General features: G+C 27.0%; 1 protein-coding gene across 12 annotated transcripts in view; it reads left to right on the top strand.

Annotated features, from left to right (window-relative positions):
* LOC100161639 (calcium/calmodulin-dependent protein kinase type II alpha chain) overlaps positions 1–23041 on the top strand; it is a 136897-nt gene extending 113856 nt beyond the window's left edge. Inside the window, exons 6-19 of one of the 12 annotated variants that reach the window (XM_029490871.1) lie at positions 3827–3929; positions 3990–4073; positions 4138–4232; positions 4916–5038; positions 5842–5925; positions 6003–6045; positions 8994–8999; positions 11384–11476; positions 12715–12771; positions 14701–14862; positions 19935–20010; positions 20768–20862; positions 20948–21074; positions 22327–22517. In XM_029490871.1, the coding sequence (XP_029346731.1) occupies positions 3827–3929; positions 3990–4073; positions 4138–4232; positions 4916–5038; positions 5842–5925; positions 6003–6045; positions 8994–8999; positions 11384–11476; positions 12715–12771; positions 14701–14862; positions 19935–20010; positions 20768–20862; positions 20948–21074; positions 22327–22471 (1293 nt within the window). In that variant the 3' untranslated portion in view covers positions 22472–22517. Of the gene's footprint in view, positions 1–3826; positions 3930–3989; positions 4074–4137; positions 4233–4915; positions 5039–5841; positions 5926–6002; positions 6064–8993; positions 9000–11383; positions 11477–12714; positions 12772–14700; positions 14863–19407; positions 19471–19934; positions 20011–20767; positions 20863–20947; positions 21075–22326 lie in introns of all 12 variants that reach the window. The other 11 variants (XM_029490872.1, XM_029490873.1, XM_029490875.1 and 8 more) reach the window with 11 other exon arrangements.
* Positions 23042–24408: the final 1367 nt, after the last annotated feature.

Raw genomic sequence — 24408 nt, 5'->3', positions numbered from 1 at the left:
GTCGAAAAAATGCTTCAATTTTAAACTTAAATATCTTATTCGATGAAAAGTGAATCTAGTTGGTGCATTGGGAAAGTCAAAATTCCCAGTAGTTTTCAAAAGCGCCGGGAAAAAAAATTGTATTCGTTGGGTCAAAGAGCTTGAAAATTTATTAAAAATACATATGCATAATTTCTTTTTATGAATATTTAAAGTTCAAACGTTGAAAAAATGTATTAAATTTAAAATTTAAAAATTATTTTTAATTAAAAATTTATAAAATGTTCAACTTTTATAGCTAAGGATTGAAAATTTAAAACAAGGTTCCACGTAAATAGGTAAATAAACTACTTTATTCACAATAATATCATCAAATATACTTATTGTATACAAACGACTGACCGTATTCGCTCAGAATCATTTTTCGTATACAATGATATTGTATCATCGAATTCGAATTTAAAACCATCCATTACAGTGACTCACTGTTATAACCTTCTGTACGTCTGTACAGCAGAGCGATACCCACTTGCCCACCTTTTTACATTTTAATGTATTGACTGAACAAAATATAAAAAAATACCAGAATATCTAAATTATAAAAAAAAATTGGAATAAAAAAATGTATTTTATCTTATTTTTATTATACTATTTTGATATTTCAATATTAGATTTAAATGTTAACACATTTGTAATAACATCATATTTATTTTTAAAGGTGAAAAAAAACCTAAACTTGTTGGTTAAATACATTACAAATTAAGTATCGTTTACATGTTCTTTTAAAACTTCGATTTATAATTTATCCTAACCATACTAACTAGCTTATCCATTTAACTCTTCTTTGTGAGTATGTACTCGTGGAGTCAAAACTATAAATTTATATTAATTATTTACTCTTGCGAAATTATAATATACTACCCACATATATCTCATTGACCATTGTATAATGTTATTATAATATGAAATATTCAAATCAATTCAAATTACAATAAATGGAAGGTAGAAAATTAATAAGTTCAAAATAATTAATTAAATTACGGTTTTAATTTGCATTATAAATTATAATTGATTATTTCAATTTAAAATCATCAATTCTCGAATAGAAATGCAAGATTTTAACGAGAAATTCTATTAATATAGTACCTAACAGCGATTGTATGTGCATTTTCCAATATCTGTTTTTATAAAATTGGGAAGTATCCAATATTCAAAACAAAGGTTTAAATATATATACTATATTAAAGATATATTTGATAGTATGAGATACAAAAAAAATAATTTTAATTAATAAAATGTATTATATTTTATAATTTATTTTATCAATTGTATGGACTTCTTCAAACACAAATTATTTTAATATATTTTTAAAAAATCGTTTGGCATATAAAAGGTTAATTTTATAATTTTAATCTTTTTTTATTGCCTAATCAGTAATCAATAATCAGAATTGTACTAAGTATACCTATCTCAAATATAGTATGAGTATTGAATATATTTAATATTGTTTGCTGTTATTAAATGTGTCATTCTATTTAATGTAATGTGCTTAATTTTAAATACTGTTTGTATACACTTTCAAAGTACATGAAAAAACTTTGTCTTAAAGGTATGTTTTATGTATGTGGTTATTGAAGAAACCTCACCTAACAATCTCCATTAATTCGACCGAACACATTTTTTTAGTGCCACCGTGCGATGATTAATTCCATGTTTTTACATCTGTATCTTGGCATTCCAAGAAGTCCTTTCCACTCGAATGATTTAAAATTACTTTTTACACATCAGTCTTTGTCGTAGTCCCAACTGATTTTATTCTTTTATTCCTCAAATATGATCTTTTATTTTATTTCCTGTCCATCAAACATAAGGCTATCATTTTTTGATTTCATTTATAAATCTATTCTTCGAAGAAAAGAAAATAACTCAGCAGATTTTTAATGATGTTATTTTATCATTGCAACATTAAACATTCTAGATATTTAAACCTATTATTTTTAATAACAAATATTACAGTAAATATAATGGACTTTCTTAATACATTTAAACACGCACCTCTATTTTACAATACTAAGTGTTTAATAGCGTGATATAACTTTCAATTTATTGTATTCAGGAAGTATTCAAAACGAGTATTCAACTTGAAATATTTATCATTTTACTGCATTAATCTTAACCTACCTATACAATAATGCATAAATTCATAAAATCATTTAAATGTTTGTTCATATTTACAATGTTTTTATTCCCATAGTTATCAATAATCAATATAATTGATTTTAACTTTTTATAGATATCTAATATCTAATATATCTAATATATTTTAAATTATAAGATAAAATAGCGATAAGTTGAAACTTAATTAAATATAGATTAGTATATGTATAAATAAATAAACATTTAAACTTTAATAAATTAAGAACCAAGAACTTTAATTTTAAAATGGTCATAGATTTAGATTTCTTTTACTTTATACATTTTTAATCGAAATTGCATTATACTGCAGTCAAATTTCAAATAATACAATTTCTTTAGAAGAAGAAGATTTGAAGTTATACACAGACTGAGATAGACTAAGGTACTTTATATCTATGATTATTTTGGAAAGCTCTACAAATAATATTTTTTTAATAACAGCAAAATAACTGAAATCCTTGTTTTTTGTTTAAATATATGTGTACTCATATATATCATAGTTTATAAAAAAAATTGTACCCATGTATTTTTGATATTTTAATATTTACTAAACTAAACTTTACTAACTAAAAATTATCTGAAACCTTGTATTCAATTTTCAAGCTTTTTGACCGAGCCTAAAAAATTGTATCAACATTTTTAAGAACCAATTAAAACAATTGAAAAAGAAAATGCCTATAAATAGCATAAAATTAGTCATATTATTAACATTTCATCGTATACGGAAAATAATAATTTAAGTGTAATGTTTAAATTTTGTTCAATCAATAGTTTTTAATTTAAATCAAAATAACAAAAATCGTTAGAGAAATAATTATCTTACGCGCGTAAATATCCAATTTCGCTATAATTTAAACTTCAAACGCTCATACAAAATGAATTGACCTTTTCTCATTATTTTTTTTAAATTCCAGTTAGAATATATGAGGAATATTGTATTCAATTTTCAAGAGTTTTGAAAGAGCATATTAAAAACTGTTATCAACATAAATAAAAAAAAATTACGAACATTTCAAACGTCTGTAAATAAGAAATAAAATAGCCAAAGTATTTTAAAACTATGTCTTTGAAATTATAATAAACATAGGTATTTTATTCAAGTTACTTAATTATTATTCCCCTTTTCCCGACATTTTTTTTTAGTGTTCCTGATTATTAAAAAAAAAACGTATTACATTGAGTATCTTCAGACACACACACACACACACACACACAAAATTTTAAAACATATTGTTAAACCTGCACATTGATCAGAATCTAAAACAGTACCTATATGTTAACCAAACGTATTATGACCATTTACATAAATACATAATAACTACTTCCTTTTCGGCGTTCTATCGACTAGCAATAAATAATAATATACAAAATATACACCTAATAATGCTGTACGTACGGCGGAGGCACCTAGATTTTAACTTTTGTTTATTACACATTTTATCACTTGCCCATCATTGCTGCTGGCACACCTCCTGGTTGATAATAAACAAAAACCGCCAACATGTCGTTAAACACTATAAATATTTAACCTACATAAGATACCACAACAAGATAAAAATGTACATAATTGTATCCCAAACCACAATCCCTCTATAATATTGTTTGACAACAGTTGTTAATGACATGAAAACTATATTTGTATGTTTTCTAGCCGGAAAACTTGTTATTGGCAAGCAAAGTCAAAGGCGCTGCGGTCAAGTTGGCCGATTTCGGATTGGCCATCGAGGTTCAGGGCGAACAACAAGCGTGGTTTGGCAAGTGGAATTATTTGTTTTACTTCGTTTTCGGTGATTTATTTTAAGCGTCGTTTTCAGGTTTTGCCGGAACTCCGGGCTACCTGTCACCAGAAGTACTGAAGAAAGAACCATATGGAAAACCTGTCGACATATGGGCTTGCGGTTAGTCAATGCAACTATATTTTAAGCGCATAAAAATATTTTCTAATATTTACTTTTTAATTAGGTGTAATACTTTACATATTATTGGTTGGATACCCACCGTTCTGGGATGAAGATCAACATAGATTGTATGCCCAAATAAAAGCTGGCGCTTATGATGTAAGTACATTATTGTAACCTTAACAATACTCAAAATAATATTATACAAATTACAACTGTCTCTAATACTCTCTATGTCTTTTAAACAATACTTTGAAATATTTATCATCCAATATTTTTGTTTTTATAAAAAAAAATATTATTAAATAAGAAAATTAATAGAGCACCTACGACCTACCTATATTACACATTTAGTCAAAAATATTAAATTATAGATGTAAAAAAGTTTGATATTTATGATGAATGCTGATTAGTAGTTCTATTTAACTGTAACTTTATCATAACTAATATATTTAAATAATACACAACTAGTCACAAGTACTTACCTAGTTAAAAATATAAAAAATTAATTTTTCATAGAAAAAAATTATTTGTCTGCTTAACAGTATAGTTTTCAAGGCAAATCTATAAGTGCAAATTAATAGTTTCCCAAAATCACAGTTAAAACAAATTTTAAACCATATTTTATTATTTTAATGAAGATTTATTGTGTAATGATAAAAAACATTAACTTTTAGGTTTATAAAAATGTAATATAACATTATTTTTGTTATCTATATGGCTATTAGTTATACATAATTATTTTGAAATTTTAAAGTCGTACAAATAAATGTTGATAAATTCAATATAATTACTTAGTTTTCTGGTTTTAAAATGTAATTTGTTTTTGTATGATTTCTTAGTATCCGTCGCCTGAGTGGGATACAGTTACACCAGACGCAAAAAATTTAATTAATCAAATGCTAACTGTGAACCCCGCTAAACGGGTCACAGCAGATGCTGCACTCAAGCACCCATGGATTTGCGTAAGTTTATTCACTTTTAAGGTTTTTATTTTCATAGATTTTTATAAATAAATGATCATGTACCCAAAGGAGGTAATCAAACCAAGAATAAACCTATTGAGGTACAGAAGGAAACCGAATCGTGAGTAATTTTCTCCCATCCTGAAATCTTATTAATTCGGTTGACCGTCGATTATATTACATTTCTATTTCCAGTGATGTAAAATATAAAAAACCTCTACTTACATATTTTTTATTAACAAATAATATAGACAAAAATCATTGTAACTTGTAAGCGCTTTAAATTCCACCTTTCCACGTTGCGTTTGATATTTCCAAAAAAATTATTTTTAAACTAACAATTTATTATAATAATATAATGTAATATACGTACACGCACTATACCGCCGTATATCATGCATCTGAAACCATATTTCCTTTGAAAAACTATAGTTATAAATTCAACTAAAGTCTAAACTATGGTCATTTTCTTGTTTATTCATTTCCCTAACATACCTGTTATTCCTAAACTTATTCGTGTTATTGTTTTATGCCATGTTAATAATCGTATCGAACTTCCAATAATCAACTTTTAAGAAAGGCACATTTTCTAATGGTACCACGCGGTCGTCGTTTATAATACTCGCATATTGCGTGGACAATAAATTTATTGAAAACACCCCACCGTTATCCTTGTGTTTCACGTGTACAATAAACTTATAAAATATAAATACGTTCCATTTTGGATTTTTATGAACTTTTTGCATGCAAACGTAACATCTTGAGTATTCATAATGTAATTCTGATGGCCCGTTGTGTTTCAGTATCGTGAGAAAGTTGCTTCGGCTGTACACAGACAGGAAACGGTCGACTGCTTGAAGAAGTTCAACGCCAGACGAAAATTAAAAGTAAATTTAAATTTTTAAATTGTATTCCTTTCATATTGAGTGCGACCGAATCAAACTATATTCTTACGTATTTGCAGGGTGCCATTTTGACGACAATGTTGGCTACAAGGAACTTCTCCAGTAAGTATGATGTACACGGTAAGTGCCTCAGGAACCTCAGACCAATTACGTGTGAATAAAAATAGGTGACGACGTGGTTTTTTTTTGTAATTTTTAGAATTGTTTTGAAATTAGATACACTGAATATATATGTGTACATAAAAAGTTGGTTTGAAACACAATTTAGGTGTTTATACGAATGGGTACAGCACTGTATATAAGCTAATTTATTGGTCCTATTATTACCCCTATACGAATGGCAGAGAAATGAAGTTTTTTTTTTTAGGGTTTTGTTTGATGTTTATGCGAAAGTAACCAAACGGGATTTTTACGGTTAACAGTCCTATCTACCTATCTACACTATTTGTTTATTTATCTTTTCTATCCTACAGATTTAACAGGTTCGTATACCTACATAATGTATTTACTATAATACTATTGGTACACGAATGCACCAATATGATAATTATATTATATTATACATACTTTTATTTCATCCATTACCCCTAGTATATATGCTATGTATTCATATAGGTAGTGCTACATTGAACATATTTTGTGAATATCATAAAAACAAACCCTCATGTATTTGTATGAATTTGTCTGAAACATTGAAGCTACACGTCATTGTATCCCTTACCTTACATCCCATTGTAGCTGCATGATGTAGGTTTTATGATTAAGAATATACATACAACACTCCTGATATAAAAATTATTAAAATAAGTTTCGTACTTGTACAACGCTAATTAGTACATACAAATTAAATATTAAAAGTATAAAATATTTATTTTAATTTTTAACATAATCTATAGTTTATGTTATAATCATATCTTCTATAGATTTCAACTGAAATAGTTATTATGCGTATTACCATAAAATCAAATATAAACTACACTGATTTAATAGTTTTTATTGTGTCATCGCTCACCACTCATCAGACATCAACGCAGGATCACACAGTTCTAACTATTCATTTATCTATAATTGCTTACAAATAGAATAAACTATTTTAAATTATTTAAATTGTAACACATAAAAACATATTATATACAAATAAACTAACAGCTATTACTTTTATGCGTAATATATTTTCTATCTACATGTCATAAAGATAACATATGCATTCATACTAATGCTATTAAAAATCACGATGATTTTAAAATAAATTCAACATAGGTACTTACCTAATTGCATTATGCATATCCATATAATCACCAGTTTTTAATTTATTTCCATTAATTTGCATTTTTTTAGAGTTGTAAGTTATATATTATACAAGTATACAACTATTGTATATAACAGTATCAATGTGTTTTGTACAATTTTCACACATTTTAATTTCATTATTAGAATATTGACGAAAACGTCTTATTCAAATAATTATTTAGTACGAAGTGGGAGTGAAGTATTTATTAATAATATTATATACTTGTTATAATAAACATGATTTACCAAATGTTTAATGCTTTCATACAAAGCAAACCAAGAAGTTTAAACCCCAATGGGACCTTTTCAAATACATCCCTGTATAATAATAATATAATATAACACGAGTATGAATACGGTATTGTTCAGTAGGTACCTAGTACCTATTTAATGTATTTTGTCATTTTATCCACACAAGATATTTATTTGCTTTGTTTTAAAAAAAAAAAAAGTTCCTAATTATTAATTGCATAAATGTATTTTAAATTTTCAATACTAGTTTGTATTATAAATAATTTACAATAATAATATTATAATTACACGGGTTAATCCAGAGTACTTACACACAAACGCGTGTTGTTTATGTTAGTTGGTAGATCCATACATTTTTAGTTATATTCTATTCAATACCTATACTTAAGATATTGATAATGGCTTGGGTTTTTTAAAGATTTTTCATATTACATATTTTTATGTTGTTATAAAAGAATAATAATTATTGTTACTAAAATGATCCATTTCCTCCCACAAGTTTCATGCGGTACTTATTGGTAGGCACTATATTGTATGCTCCTACCCACAACATTTTCCTAGCGCATTCAAATAAGACACCGATGAATTATATTAGAATATTTGTTTACTAGGTATTGTTAGTTTTTTAATCTGATATAATATGATGTATTAATGCACTGCAAACGTACAACTAACTCCCTGTTTATGATAAAACTTGCATAATATACCTTGAAACAGAGACGATGTTTGACATGCGATGGTTTCCTAACATGATGTTATGATATTTATGAGAGTTTTATAAGCTCATATTATAAACAATATATAGGTAACATCTCAAACACAGAAACACTGACAACTGACAAGTGAACAATAATTAGTGTGGAAAAGCAAAAGAAAAATACCTAATAGGTACACAATGTCATCCACTTCGATCCAAACATTTAATTATTTTGATCAGCAATTAGGAATGTACCTAAATAAAACTTAAAATAATTTTCAAACAACTAAAATTACCCAATTACAGTCATTATATTAACGTAATATGATGCATGTTTCCATAATCAACAGAAAATCGATTTATGGAATGATTATAGTAAGACGAGAATGGATGGGGTCACACCAATATTTATTAGTTACCTATTACAATTTATGTGTATCTGTTAAAATTGTTGATTTGATTATTTCAATAACTTTTAAACTAAAAGGCTGAGGTTCTATACGAGGCGCTTACTATCGATATCGATACAAATAATAAGCATACCTACCTACAATGTTATAATTACCTACGATTTGATGAATATAAAACAAAATAAATCTGTTGAGCATTAAATAATTGATGTTGAGCACATTTATATGTTCATCAATCTGATCACAATACATGTAAATTATTTTTACCTTTCATCATTTATTTTGTTTTTGTGATTTTATTTGTTTTCGTTCACTCTTCCCTGTACTCTTCGCGAATATTCTCTAAACGCACCACACTTCTATACCTTCTTCAAAATCTACCATAAAATTTTCCGGAACAGGAAGTGGTAAGACTGTATCTATAACAAATATTTATATTTTTGTTCCAATTTACATTAACATTTTTGTGGACGTCATTGTTTTGGCATTAAAAGTCATTTTTGGGCATTCGCTTAATTTTATTTATTATTCTAGATAAAACTATAGACATTGTATATTTTTATATTTCTTTAATTTAATTCTAACACACTTTGCAGGGTTGTTGTTGAAAATGGGAAACGGTTTTAGCTATTCCACTAACTATTTTTATTATGCTTTTCCATAACGCATGTTTAATACAATTATATAAATATGAAGCTTATGTTTTATAAAAGCACGAACTGTACTTCATATTAATCCAATTTTAGCATAAGGATTTGGTATATTATTATGGAATGTTTATTCGTGAATAAAATTATGCACGTTGAATTATTGTTACTATTGAATATTATTATTTTGCTGGAATATTAATAACTTTGATAATTTTGATTAGAGTTGTGATATTTATAACTTAAATATAGATAAAAATTTAATTTAATTAAATAAAGTATAAAACAATTCAAATCAATTACTTTAATACTTATAATATGAGGTTTGATAAAACCAACTAGGTATATTAATATAATTTTACAAATAAATAGTTAGTTCCAAATTTATAACAAAAATTGTTTTATATGTTCCACTATATAATTTAAATATTTTAAAATTAATACCTTATTATTCATTTATAGTAAATTATTTTTATATTAAATTAAATAATGTTTGCACTTCACGTTTATAATGATTTTAGCAAGTCTTGTAAGATATATAATTATGCTCGTAAACAATTGTTTGCAATTTTGAATTTACTTATTTAAATGTTTATGTTTCATAATAAAAATAATTTTTCTAACATCTATTAGAATAAATTGTATTTTGAATATTTTGAATTCTTTAAAATGGAATTGATTAGTGTACCTTTACTCTAAATACGGAGTTGAAAACCAGAATAATAAATAACAAATTAATTTAAACTATATTATGATATACAATAAAATAATATAAACAATATACAGGGTGATTATGTATGCATGTTCATCCCATTTATTTCCATAATACAGTTATTTAAAATCTGATTTTAAAATTTTAAAACATACTTAAAACCTGTATTTTCAAATTCTAGAGATTTGTGGATATCATTACGTATATCCTGTCGAGATTTTCACATGAAAACGCCCCCTTTTTTCCTGGTAATTATTCAATGAATAATTTTTCTGAAAATCTTGATGTTTCAGAGTCAAAATTTGAGAGAGTAGTTTTTGAGTTACTTCTATAACTTTGTGTAAAAGGTTCTAAGGATAATAATTCAACGGTAATGGGGTTATTAGATATGGAGACTATGGACGTTATGATGATTTAAAACTTCTAATAATTAATATTTATAATTTTTTAAATGTTCTAAGTATAATAAATTCTAGTTCTAATGTTACATCTGTGATATATTTTTGTAAAACCATTTAAGGACTATTATCTTCAGTAAACATTTTAATAACTAAGAAACTTCTCGTTTGAATTTTGAATTTCGTATATCAAAGTGATCAATTAAATAATTTACAGTAATAAGGGGGAGGAGGTTCTTATTTGAAAAACAAAAGTTTTTATCACCACACCTTAAGTAGTAGAATTCGAAAATATATTCTAGAGCATAATTAAAAATTTAAAAAATGAGAATTTGAAATGTATTATTAAAATAAAAATGGAGGTGAATCCGCTTATTGAATCACTCTGTATTTCATAAACTACATATTATTATACTGCTTGTATTATAAACGATTAATTTAATTATGTAATCTATTATTTTAGATTTAATTAATTATCTTTACCCACTAGTTGACAGTCACCGACCAAACTGCAACAACCGTAATAACTTTTATTATCAAGTCTTGGGAATAAACTCCATTATAAATAATTACCTACGTTCAATATAAGCTATTAAATTTTTTCTAGATTTAATATATATTGCAATATTGATTTAGAATTCATACATTTCGATTAAAATTAAATTATGATTCAATTTAATTGTTTAATCTTAATAATCAGGTGACATTCGGCTATAATTATTTTTCATTTGATTATTATTAATAATATTTTCATTTGATCGTAGATGCATATGATACATACTCATTTTACCAGCGTGGAATTCTATTTTAATCGTTCCTTTTATATTGTATATATAATAAAAAAAAAATACAAAATGGTTTTCAACTTGATAATGTCCTATAATATAAATATATTATTATATTATATTGTTTTAGAGATTCGTTTTTATTCTATTAGATGTTTTAATAACTGCCTAATTGGTGTTTGAATTAATATTTTATAAATAAATTATATAATATATACCATGGTACTTATCATTTATATTGGTTGTCAGGTCGCAGTATTGCAACCAACAAAAAGGGAGAAGGTTCTCAAGTGAAAGAATCAACTGAAAGCAATACAACATTGGAAGATGATGATGTCAGAGGTAAGTGAAAATAAATAAAAATAATATATTCTATGATAAAACCGTTGTAAGATTTTACACATTCCGGAGTTTTTAAAATTGTACCATTACCATAATTTAGGTATAATATTACCCACCTATGTGTTTAAATTATTCATGTTTTTAATTTATAATATTTAAATTTTAAATAATTTGCATGTGTTTACATTTAATAAACAAACATAATGTTGGAAATACTTATGGAAATCTAAATAAGCCATTTTAAATTAATATACAATAATGTATACTTACATCGCCGTAAATAATAATTAATATTCTAATGTTGACTATTTAAACGGTATAATAATTGTATTTAATCGCTATTTTATTATTTTCTTCAAAACTTTGCACTTCCAAGTACCATCTAATATAATATATTATACATATTTGTACAAGAAATTATGTTTGACTATATAATACACATTTATATTAATATTATGTAAGTATGTATATATATTATTATTATTATTCGTGCATAAAATATCTGAAAAAAATATCTCCTTACGCACGACGAACACACTGAGAAACGTGAATATCTATAATCTATACAATAATTTTTAATTAAAAAATTAATAATTATCAGTCGACCTGCAATAATCATCCCTGTGAATAAACATATAATATATATATATATTATCATAAACTTGAGCTGCTTGCTTGTGTAAATAAGAGCAGTGTGACGCTTACACTCTAGGAACACCCGTTAAAATAATAGCAAAGACGTCGCGTATTATACACATATTATATTATTATTGTTATTATTATCATTATTGTTATCATCACGCGATCGCGAATAATCTCAAACGGATCTTAAAAACAACGAACCGCCGACGTTCGGTATATCAATTAATATGGCCAAAATGATATTCTCTCATAAAACACAACCCAATACACTATACAATATCATTAGATAAAATAATATATAAATAATAATATAATATGCCATTTAGAAACCCGGTGTAGGTTTTTTGTTGGTTTTTATTTACTATTTTTTTTTTTTTTTTTTTGTTATTCTCGTTTTGTGTATATTATGCATGCGTAGGGAATAATACCCCCGTGATGTGTTTGAAACCCCGTTCTGTAAACACATTTCACTATCCTAACATAAAAAAAAAAACACTAACAAACAAACGTACAACAAATAACGAACAAAAAGATCGTATACGACCGTGTTACCAATTTGTCACGACTCCAATGTGAAAAGTGTGTTTTTCTCTTAGAGGACAAAAAAGGGACTGTGGACCGGAGCTCTACAGTAATTGCCAAAGATGCGGAAGGTAAATATCAACAATGATAAAACCAACCTTTATATAATATTTTATTCACAAAAACAATATGAACGCGGAAACGTGAAATTTTTGTTCTTATTTTTCGAGTTTAAGAATAATCGAGATTTTTTCATGCTGAGAATATGATATTATACTGCATTGTATAGTGATCAGCTATATACTTATATTATATACAGAAGTATTATTATTTAATTCGGAGTTAACGTACTAACATATTATTATAGCTACCTACAGTTGATATTTTCCGCTTTCACGTCGATTTATATGGATATATTATATAGTATATCCTAAAAGTCCCGAAACGTCTTAGAGATCTCGGTGACTAATCAACTTCTTTGAATAGGTACAATTTCTTCAAGAGTAATATTATATAGAAACTTCCAATTTAATGACAATTTTGATTTTTTTAGCCAATTTCAAAAAAAATATTTATCTTGAAATTAACTTTTAGAACATTTTTAAAATTAGCTATTTTGTCAACTGTTTTCAAAAGTTGATTAACAAAAATGTATTGAAATATAAATTGAATAAAAATTGAGCAAAATACAGCTTGTTTAGATTCATTCAAAATTATTAAACAGCTTTATAAAAAATGTATAAAAAAAATAGGTAATTATTTTAAATTTAATTTATTACAATTTAAAATGCACGGTTTTTCAAAAATCAAATGAGTTTTAAATTTTAAATTGTGCTTAAATTTCTGGACAAATTGGATGATATTTTTAATGATTTTTACGAAATAATCGGAATTTTTAATAATTTTTTTAAAAATAGACTATTAAAACAGTTATTTTGAAAGTTTCTAAGAGTCAACTCCGAGAAAAATGATTTGTCTTCAAAAAAAATTTTAAATTGTCATTAACTTTGATTCTTTCTGTATACTTAAATCATTCTTGAAAACACCACATTAAATTTTATTAATTTGCCTCGGATATCCCTTGGTATTAAAGTAATTTTGGGATATACTGTACATATATAATCTATATATTATATACATATGTCATAATATAATATATTTATTACATAGATTATATAAATCTAGCTTTATACAAACATAACTTAATATATGTATTATACTATTGTTTGCTAATACCGTTATATAATAAGATCATTTAATAATTTTAACTGTTTATTTTATTGTGTATGCATTGTTTTATCGTTCATCAATATATTATATATTTATAAAAAAAAAATGTAATCTGTATACATCTTGTTTGTCAAAACATTGTTATTTTAAATTTTTATAATTTTTATCTGATGAACATTTACAATATATGCTTATTATATAGGCACAGTTATATAGTGTATTGTTTAAGCTGGTTAACTGTCCCACTCGTATATTTAATATTTATAATTAGATTCACAATATAATAGGGGAGACCGTCTAATGAGATAGAACCCAACATGTTTTTGTATTTACTTAAGCTACAGATCTCGAAGTTGGCGGGAGTGATATGTGGTGCCGTGGTGGTAAAGGTTCTCTGAAATGAGTTAGAGAAGTGTTTTTGTGACATTACTTATTGGCTTCGTTTGGATCCGTAATTTAGAGTGCAATTATTTATAATGTTTATTACTTACCTACCTATCGTTTCAACGTTTTAATCGTTGCGAAGGTTGGAGTCTGATACAATTATAATGCTTGTAAGGTGAAGAAGTGATGGAAATCTGGAACACTTGGGAAATATGAATTTTCGGAACTTTAGATGGTTTTTCACAACCAAAAATTTGAATGGCATAAGACTTTATGGGCCTTAAAAAAAAGAATTTCATTAAATCTATACATTTTACTTTGTATACTAATGTGTCTTTCACGTCCACTCTTCCAGAACCACGAATCGCTTCCGCCACCACGTTAAAGTCCCTTACTCTCGTCTAACCCACATATAATATTATATATTATAGCGTGCAATTGTTTAGGGAACGTCGGCACGCCGCCACCGTCACCGGCGTTGTCGTCCTCTTCGGTTGGTAGCGTGCTGGGCTGCTTCAAGAGCTCCTCGTCCACATCTTTCGGATCCAAGACAAATAATAAACTGTCTATAGTCGTCACCGGCAACCCCCAAAATGTCTTGGCTCAAGGTTAGCAAAAAGTCTGATGTCTCGTTTAAATATACGCGTGGTTTCTTTTCTGGTTGCGTTTTACAACAAACTAACAAGTAACAAACCGTGTGCCGTTTACATGCATTTAATATAATATACAAGTACCTAATATATGCTTGTTATAGTAATCTTATTTTAATGTAATAATAATTAATATTATGTTCATATCATTGACATGGGCTCATGGCGGTCAGCCTGTCGAGGTCTGTTGAGAATTTTCGTGGAACAGGTACCACGTTCCAATCATGTTTCGTTAAATTAACATTGATCGAATCGCATAGTTTCCCATATATCCGTACAACGTGTGCATATAGAAACCATTTTTGTTTCCACTACCCATAACATAATATAAATCGTCTAACCGGTTTTGGGAATACTGCTCTAGATTTGAGGTTAGGTTCTGAATACTTAAATATTCTCTGCATAGCACCACGAGTGGTGTGTTAAAGGCTCTTTGGTTTAAATGTCTTTAAACGTCTTAACGTATATTTATTAGTATAATATTTGTATTTAATAAATACTTACAAGCTGTACGTTATATTATACGTATAAGTGGTGTATAAAGTATACCTAATTTGACTATTTACCCAATACCCATATGATATCCGTTATCCGTAACATAGGTAGTAGGTACGTTACACACATGGTGTCTTGGAGTATATATTTTGGACTATAGTATATGTATGCTCGAAAAACTATATACATCTGAATCACGATTATAAAGAACTTTCTTTATAATTGTACTCTGAATAGTCTTTTGTACTCTTATACTACAATATTATATAGGTATATATTATATGTAGGTAGGTACTACTGTACAGTATTAAAAAATGTACCTACGTTGTATACTTGTATGAGGTTGCATATCTTTTATTTTCCTGATATTTTTAAACATTTGTATACCTAACTACCCAATAGTTAAGAACCCCATGATCCAAATAGTATATTACGTAATATTATTCTAAAATATTTATCGGACTAAATTATATTTATAATTAGTTATATTCTTCTATATAATATTTTTTAATATCATTCATTGCACTCGTATATGAATTCGCGAAGAATCTACGAAAATTCCACAAACGTCTACAAATCATATACCTATAGGCAATTTGAACTTTGACCCGTACGTAAAGGTCGTAACAGCAGTTATAGTCATTTTTATGTCGTTAGGCTTATTGTTGTTTTCTGCGCTTGGTATTATTCTATATATTATATTGTAACTATATTTCTATATAATTTTCTGTGTTCATATACTTTAAAAAAAAAAAGCGGCAAACGATAATATGACGATAAATATAATGTATATTTACAAAGGTATAATAGTATATAATGGATTGACACGCGTAAACACAAACGACCAATCAAATGGAATGACAATGTGTATGTATGGTGATCGGGGGTGGAAGAGTCGACATTATAACTATAATAGTATACAACCCTGTGCACTGATAACACACAAACGTACACGAACGTGGTCCTCTCAAAAGTTCCAAGAGTGGCATTTCCATGCAGTACTCCAGTACTAAAGTACTTACATAGTTTATAATTATTATTAAAATGTATGTCGTATAAGTATATTGGGCATGTACCTATAGGAAAGACGTGTCAGTTTTTTATAAGTTGGGCAGCCACAGCGGCATTTCGCCGCTAAAAACACGTGCTAAATAACGAAACTAAAAACGTTTGCACAGTTGTTTTAATTTTAAACACACACACCACGTCACACTCGCTATTTAGCTATTACAATATTATACGTTTATACTGTTAATATTTTACAATATTACTTACGCATATTATGATATAAAATAAAATCTATCCTATGTACCCCATATATTACGTCATAGTTCATAAAATATATTATTAATCGCGTTCTTTTTTTTATTGCTCATTACCGTCGTCCGTGGTGTGCATTCCACGATGTCGTCATCGCATTATATTATAATATATATGGAATTGGCTAAACGCCTAAAAATCGAGATATCATATTAATATCATCGTCGTCGGCGTCGTATAAGTGTTTTCCCAGATGTATCATTTACCGCGAACAATCATATTATCGTCGTGCAGGTCATTACCGCTGCTGTAGTGTGCTCTATTCCATTCTCGAGTAAAGTACCCATAATACACATCACATACCTACTTAAATATTATACGCTCCGGTCACCGTCTTCTGCTGCTGCATCCGCTGCGGTTATTGATACGTCGTTTGTGACCGCGTCCCCGGTGAGTTGCTTGCTTAAAATACATTCGTAATTTGTATGCCATAATATCATGGTTTTATATAATTTTGTGCGACATTCAACAAACATATTCTAGCCTTCCGTGTATATTATATAATATAATAATAATATTATACATCTCCTACATGTACACACAACCATAATACAAGCAGCTTATCATAATACCATAGTAATACTGAAATAGTCGTATAGCCGCGTCGCGTAGCCCCACTCCCACATCCCGTCCAACCATCACTCATCACCATTCCCCTCCCCCCGTAGTATGGTGTTGTGCTTTTGCAGTAACTGTCCCGACGAACCCGCCGTAGAACGTCTGGAACCCGGTAACTCGATGGAATCGTTTGTTTCAGAGGACGCTTGTAAGTATACGAAGAAAAAACCGTTTGTTTGTACATGAATATAGTAATATATATAGGTAGTGTACCATGATGTAAAATAGAATAGAATATTGCCTATATTATAATGCGTACCCTATATTATATTTGCCTATATCTATTATGCGCAATGTGATTATTGTTCTGCTACGTATAATACGATATGCATTTTCTCGGTCTATTTACACAGTTTTCCCATAGTTTTATGTAGCTAGGTAGGTAAAAGGCTTATAATACTATATTTATGCTTGTTCATGAGTCATAAATACTCTTTGTAACTTATAGGGTCATAGGGACTATATTATGCACTTGTGTCATTTGGTTCATCGTTCATGTTAATGTGATTTCTTGTTCTAATCGTATGTTTTTAATTATTTACCTTGTGTATAATTTGTTTTTGGTGAAATATTTTTTCTTAACTCTCATGAACTCTGATTCCGTATTATTGAATTTTCTATTATTGTTTTATGTATGAACAATGAACTTAAAGTGTTTTTATGAATGATAAGAGTTAAAATTCAATAGTAAATAACAAAAAACGACTGAGAAAATGATAACGACTTGTGTTTATACGCGTATGTATGCAATACATAATTTCACCAGCGTATACGCTTAACGTTCGTCCTACAACCATTCGCACGCAATAACTAACGACATAATATGTATATTTTCCATATCAATGCAACCTATAAATAAGTAGTTATTATGGTAATTATTATCAATTAGTAGTTTATTTATCCAATTCACCGTTGCCATTCGATTCGAAGTAATAGGTAGCTAGGCAGGTTAAGTGTATATTATAATTAGGGCTGGAAATTTGATGCTCTGGAATAACTAAGAAAACGCAATAATAATGTCTAAAACAATTTAAAATTATGTACATATAAAATGCACTAAAATACTGTTACTGTAACAACAATATGTGTGCAAAAACGTTTAAGTTTAACATGAATTTCACAAAAAAATTTATTATTTTAATTATTTAGTGATAATTTGGAGGTCCGGTTAGGTTAGTATTTGGTGAAATATTGATTTGGTGATTCTGAATTTCGTTTATTTTTGTGTAGTAGTCATGAAATTATAAGATACCCAGGTAAGGTTAGATTATGCCACTATCGATTATGATTTTTTCAATTAATGGTTCGTATTAACTATATTAGTTGTATGGAATTTCAAATGCTAAATTTGATCAATATTTTATTGGTTTATGCCGTTCACAATAGGTATATAATATATAAAACTCCGTCAAAATCAAAATATCAAAATAACATTTTTTTCAATTTCAACTTACGTATATTTTATAGCCATGAAAATCATAAAAAAATATTCTGATAAATGAAAAAAATCAAAAGAAATATGCAAAATTAATTTTGGTATACCCATTCAACATGACATGAATTAGATTTGTATATCAAAACCAGGCACCGTACCTAACGCTATAGAAAAATTCCAAAGTGCATTTAAATTGTAGCCCTATTTATAGTTTATAATAATCAATAATATTTCTCAGTACATTATAGTATTATGCTATTTATTATAATCCTAATATACCGCTCGACCTATGCTGCAATAGACATCCCGATAAAACAATGCATATACACGGAAAACGACCGAAATCCTGGATATAGAAACATAGACCAAAGTATGATTAATGTATTAATATTTTACAATTTATAATTTATAATTTATATATATACATATATAAGTATATTTGTATAATATGTATTATATATATATAAAATATGTATTATATATATATAGGATGTAACACGCATTGATATAATGATATAATATAGTGCGTGTTTTCCTATTTTTTTTTTTTGTTCTTTGTTTCTCATCCATATCGGTTTTCGTTTTTTGCATTTCTTTTTTCTTTTTATGTTTTATTTTCACACATTTTCGCTAAGACGTGAGGATTGTCTGTCCCAACAAGACATTCTCGCAGCACTCGACTAACTCTTGCGGTTCAGGTGAGTTCAAACAACTACAAATACAAATCTAGATAGTATTTTATATTCAATTTTCAATATCACATTTCCCACACGGTAATATTACAATGTACATATTATTATATACTTACTATACGTTTTGTTGAAAACCCGTTTTGATTATTAGAGTTCCTATTTATATTTTTTTTTACAATACCTGTATATATTATGATTATTTTACATACTTTTTTTTTTTATTCCACTCGTATTGCGTTTAAAGCTTTTGTATAATATACCTATAATCTAAATAAATTAAAATGATATTAAATATAATATTTTTAACACATTTATGTTAAAATATCTTTTAAAAATGTAAAAAAATAAAATATAATAAAATAATACCGCTGTCGGATTTACCGAGAGTATACATTAACCTACCTATAAATTATACAGTGTATGTTATACGTAATCATAACAGGTTATAATCCCCAACGGTCTTATTTCAGCACGCAAACAAGAAATCGTTAAAATTACAGAACAACTTATTGAATCGATCAACAATGCTGATTTCGAAGGATATACGTACGTATAACAACTACAAAATATATACTAATATTAAAATGATAAATATTTCATGTTCTTTGTATATGCTTAAATGTGTGAATCGTTTTATGTATAAGATTATTATTATTCTGTTTGTCAATTACCCGTAAAATTGTGATTTAGACATTAAACGTAAACGTTATACAGTAATGTGATTAAATAGTCCTATTTTTCGGTTGGTAATTTAAGCTTTAGAAAATTAAAAATTATCTGTTGATTTTATCAGATTTTCACCAATTAATATGATAAAGCATTCCAGGCACAGATATAAACACAGTACCTATAAAATAATAATAATAATAATTTGTTGGCCATCTAAAAGTAGAAATTACAATAAACGAATAACGAGTATAATGGGCAATGGCCCAACTCACCACTCAAGATAACATCTTATTGGTGAAGTTGTAGTAGTATTAATAATAGATAATTAAGATAATCTAAACAACAAAAATACAAAAAGGCAGAAGAAAATAACGCTAGGTATACTTAATAGTTATCATACACATCAAGTTATAACTTTAATAACTTATAGTTGATCTTATGTAGCTTAATGTATGTACCGTGTATATTATGCGCACCCGCAAACTATCAAAATTAATTTAGAAATAATATTGTGGCAGTAATATTATCCAATAAAAATGTGATAATATAATTGATCGTGTTATGATTATTTTTTATTATTAGATGACTGTTTTGTGCGATATAGTACACGTTTATTGTTTGTTTTATTTTTTAGGAAAATTTGCGATCCGCACATGACAGCATTTGAACCAGAAGCACTCGGAAACCTATTGGAAGGGATGGAATTTCATAAATTTTACTTCGACCATGGTATAATTATGCCTTTTTGTATTTTAGTTTTTTTTATTGAAATTAACATTTTTCACAAACTCACAGTTCACTAGGTTGTGTATAGAATCCGTTTTGACAGTTTTAGGTAAGAATCGAGGCATTAATACGACAGTGTTGAACCCTACTGTGCATTTACTTGGTGACGATGCAGCTTGCATTGCATACATTATACTCGTACAATACATCGACAAGTAAGTTATCTATTTAATATCGACATAACTCTCGGTTCGGATACTGGAAATTCTAAAATGGAATTTTAAAGTATAGATAGAATATACAAGTACAATAATATTTACTAGTTAAATTATTTATATTTCGTGTTATAATACAACTCAATTACTATTACTATTTTAATATTTTGTATAAAGTTTAAAACATTTTAAATTATACATATTATAACAAGCGGCACAAGCCCTTTTTTTAACAACATCGATATTAGCTAATTTATAAGAAAGTCCTAGAGTGCTAACACAAATCCCGTATAATATGATGTAATCGTGAAAAAATTTAGACTAATTTCTGTAACTTTACATCTTTAGTAATAACTAAGGTAACGGATATCAAATTCTGATTTACTTAGTTTAACCTTCTCCCCCGTCCATTGAAAAATCCTGGGTACGCCCCACTGACCCTAAAACATTCATAGTGAACTCAATGTTTACTCGGACAGTTGTGTTACACGGCGTAATGTATAGGCAATATAGGTACATATATGTGTTTAAGAACATTGATCTGGTCTTCGCATTCATCGTGCATAATAAGGTTTTAATTATACCACCATGCTACTGATTAAATGGTAAAAAATTAAGTCATGTCAAAAAAATATTTAGAACTCGCAGTCTATCCAGGAAGTTTTACTTGGGTAATCTTTCAACTGGTTGATTGTGAAATCGTGTATAGATCCACATTTCGATGTTTTTATTCATTATCCGATTGTGTATGATTAAGGTGTTATCTACACTTTAAACAATAATTGATTAGATTTTAGATAATTTCTTAAATTAGATCACTTAAAAATATATTTATCTAATCTAATAATACTTCGAGTGGCAGAAAAAATTAAGTTTTAGGTTTAGGACTCTTGATTCTAGTTATCTGAATAGATTTAATGATTTATCATTATTTTTACAAAAACTAACATACTCAATCAGAGTTATATATAAGCTAAATATAAATTATTAATTAAAACTTTTTCATTTTAAAGTATCAATGCCAAATCTTAACCTTTGTACCTTCGTCTCTTATTACTCTATTACTCTAGATTACTGCACATTGATATACGAAAATTTTATAAACTAAGTCACCGAAATTATTGCAATGAAAAATAATCTAGTTAGTCCAAGTCAGCTTAGCCCCTCCTCATCCCCCCCCCCCCCCCGGCTACAGATCTACCCACAGATCATAGACGTGACGAAAAACTGTTTTCGTGTTTTACCATTATAGACAAGGAGTTCCTAGATCGCACCAGTACGAAGAGACCAGAGTGTGGCACAGGCGTGACAATAAATGGCAAAACGTACACTCGCATCGGTCAGCATCGGTAGCATCCACCAGCAGCGCGTTTTCACCATCCGCCATCAGTAAATAGCCGATTACCATCGATAATACATCGATGGTCATACAGAACAAACGAAGAGGCCCACTATAATAACAATGTTTTTGTTCCTTTATTTTCTTTCTTTCTTTCTATCTTGTTTTTTTTTTCATTTCGACTGATTTTAAAGTTGATAATATCGTTATATTATATATATTATCTACGGTTATATATGTGCGTGCGTATGTATATATATATATATATTATAATATATATATATGTATATATGTATATATGTTACGAAACACGAATAACATAAAAAATACTGCAATATGGTATGAAATTCTGTTAACAAATAAGTGAGCAACAGAGCTAAATTTAAAGACATAAAGGAAAATAGTTCAAAATTGATAGCCAAAAATATAATACAATATTAAAATGTAATCAAGTTACATGTGAAAAAAAAAACAAAATTAAAACGCACTTATAATTATTATGGAAATTCAAAAGATTTGCACATTATGTAAGATGTCAAGATTCATGACAATTTTTTCAGTAATTTTGGCGTGGGCATGCCATATTTTTAACTTATATCCATTTTTAGTAGTTATACCCATCTATATATATAAATTATATATACAATAATAAATATTACTCGTAGTCAATTAAAAAATACCAATTATTTATTAAATTTAATTGACTTTTTTCAATCATTCGTAAAAATAATGTAATATTAATCCTTCGTACAAAACGCCAAACCAACAATATTATTACGTCTCTCCATGGCCTATGGAAATAATTAAATAAACATAAATCAGTTGTTTCTTAAATCTTGTCATAACATATTTTATTTGTTATTATATACTAACTGATATTTAAAAAGACTTGCGCATAATATGAAAGTATTTTAGGTTCGTAATATTTTACACAATCAAATATATTATTACAGTTGTGTGTATATATATATAATATATATTATATGTATATATATATACACGTTCCTAATACATTATTACAATTATTTTATTTAAATTATATTGTATTATTCGTATTATTCGTAAAATGTTTTTTCGTATTAACTTTTCATACACAAAATATAATATTCAAACTACAACACATATCTATCATATTATCAAATTCATTGTTTGAAAAATAACCAATTGGTTCATACATAATATATAGAATCTGCTTATACTTATTTTTTCTTTATATTCGTTCTATCTATTTAAAATAAAATCGCGATAATATCATGTTTTTTTTCGAAGTGATATAAAATGCTTTTCATTGTTAAATAAAAAAAAAAAATCAATTTAGAAAAAAATATTTAATACCTACTTATTATTCGTACAATATTTTATAGGCGTGTACCCTATGTAAATTAAATTGTAAAATAATTTCTTTTCTTTTTAATTTTTAAGTATCTTATATTATATTATATTGTTCTTTCACCTCACACTTGTATAATACTTAACCTATATAATTATTAAATTATTATTATTATTATTATTATTATTATTATATTATTAATATTAATATTATTATTATTATTATTATTATTATTATTATTATTATTATTATTCTAGTCAAACGAAATTTTGTTTTATTTTTATCATTAGGGGTTTATATATGTATATTATATATATAATATATAAAATATAATAAATTGAGTTCAAACGATACCTGTTCTCTCTTGGACAACGACTATGATCGGTCGGTTACATTAAAAAAATTTATAAAAATGGCATACGTATATACTAATATACTATAATATGTAAGCATTTTACAAGAAGTTCATAATTTCTCAATTTAAATAAATCATTTCTTGGTATTTTAATAGCATTTTTGAAAAAAATAATTACAAGTCTACATAATATGATATTATTAACATATTATTATAAAAAGACTGGTGCTTATTGTGTTTACTACTATATAATAATAAATATTATTTAATGCTTTTTTTAATAATACAATTTTCCTAGTAAAATACTATC

Source organism: Acyrthosiphon pisum, chromosome A2, assembly GCF_005508785.2.
Source record: "Acyrthosiphon pisum isolate AL4f chromosome A2, pea_aphid_22Mar2018_4r6ur, whole genome shotgun sequence".
In the NCBI taxonomy this organism is placed as follows: domain Eukaryota; kingdom Metazoa; phylum Arthropoda; class Insecta; order Hemiptera; family Aphididae; genus Acyrthosiphon; species Acyrthosiphon pisum.
The sequence above is the reverse complement of the archived record's forward strand: the minus strand, read 5'-3'. Positions and strand labels throughout refer to the sequence as shown.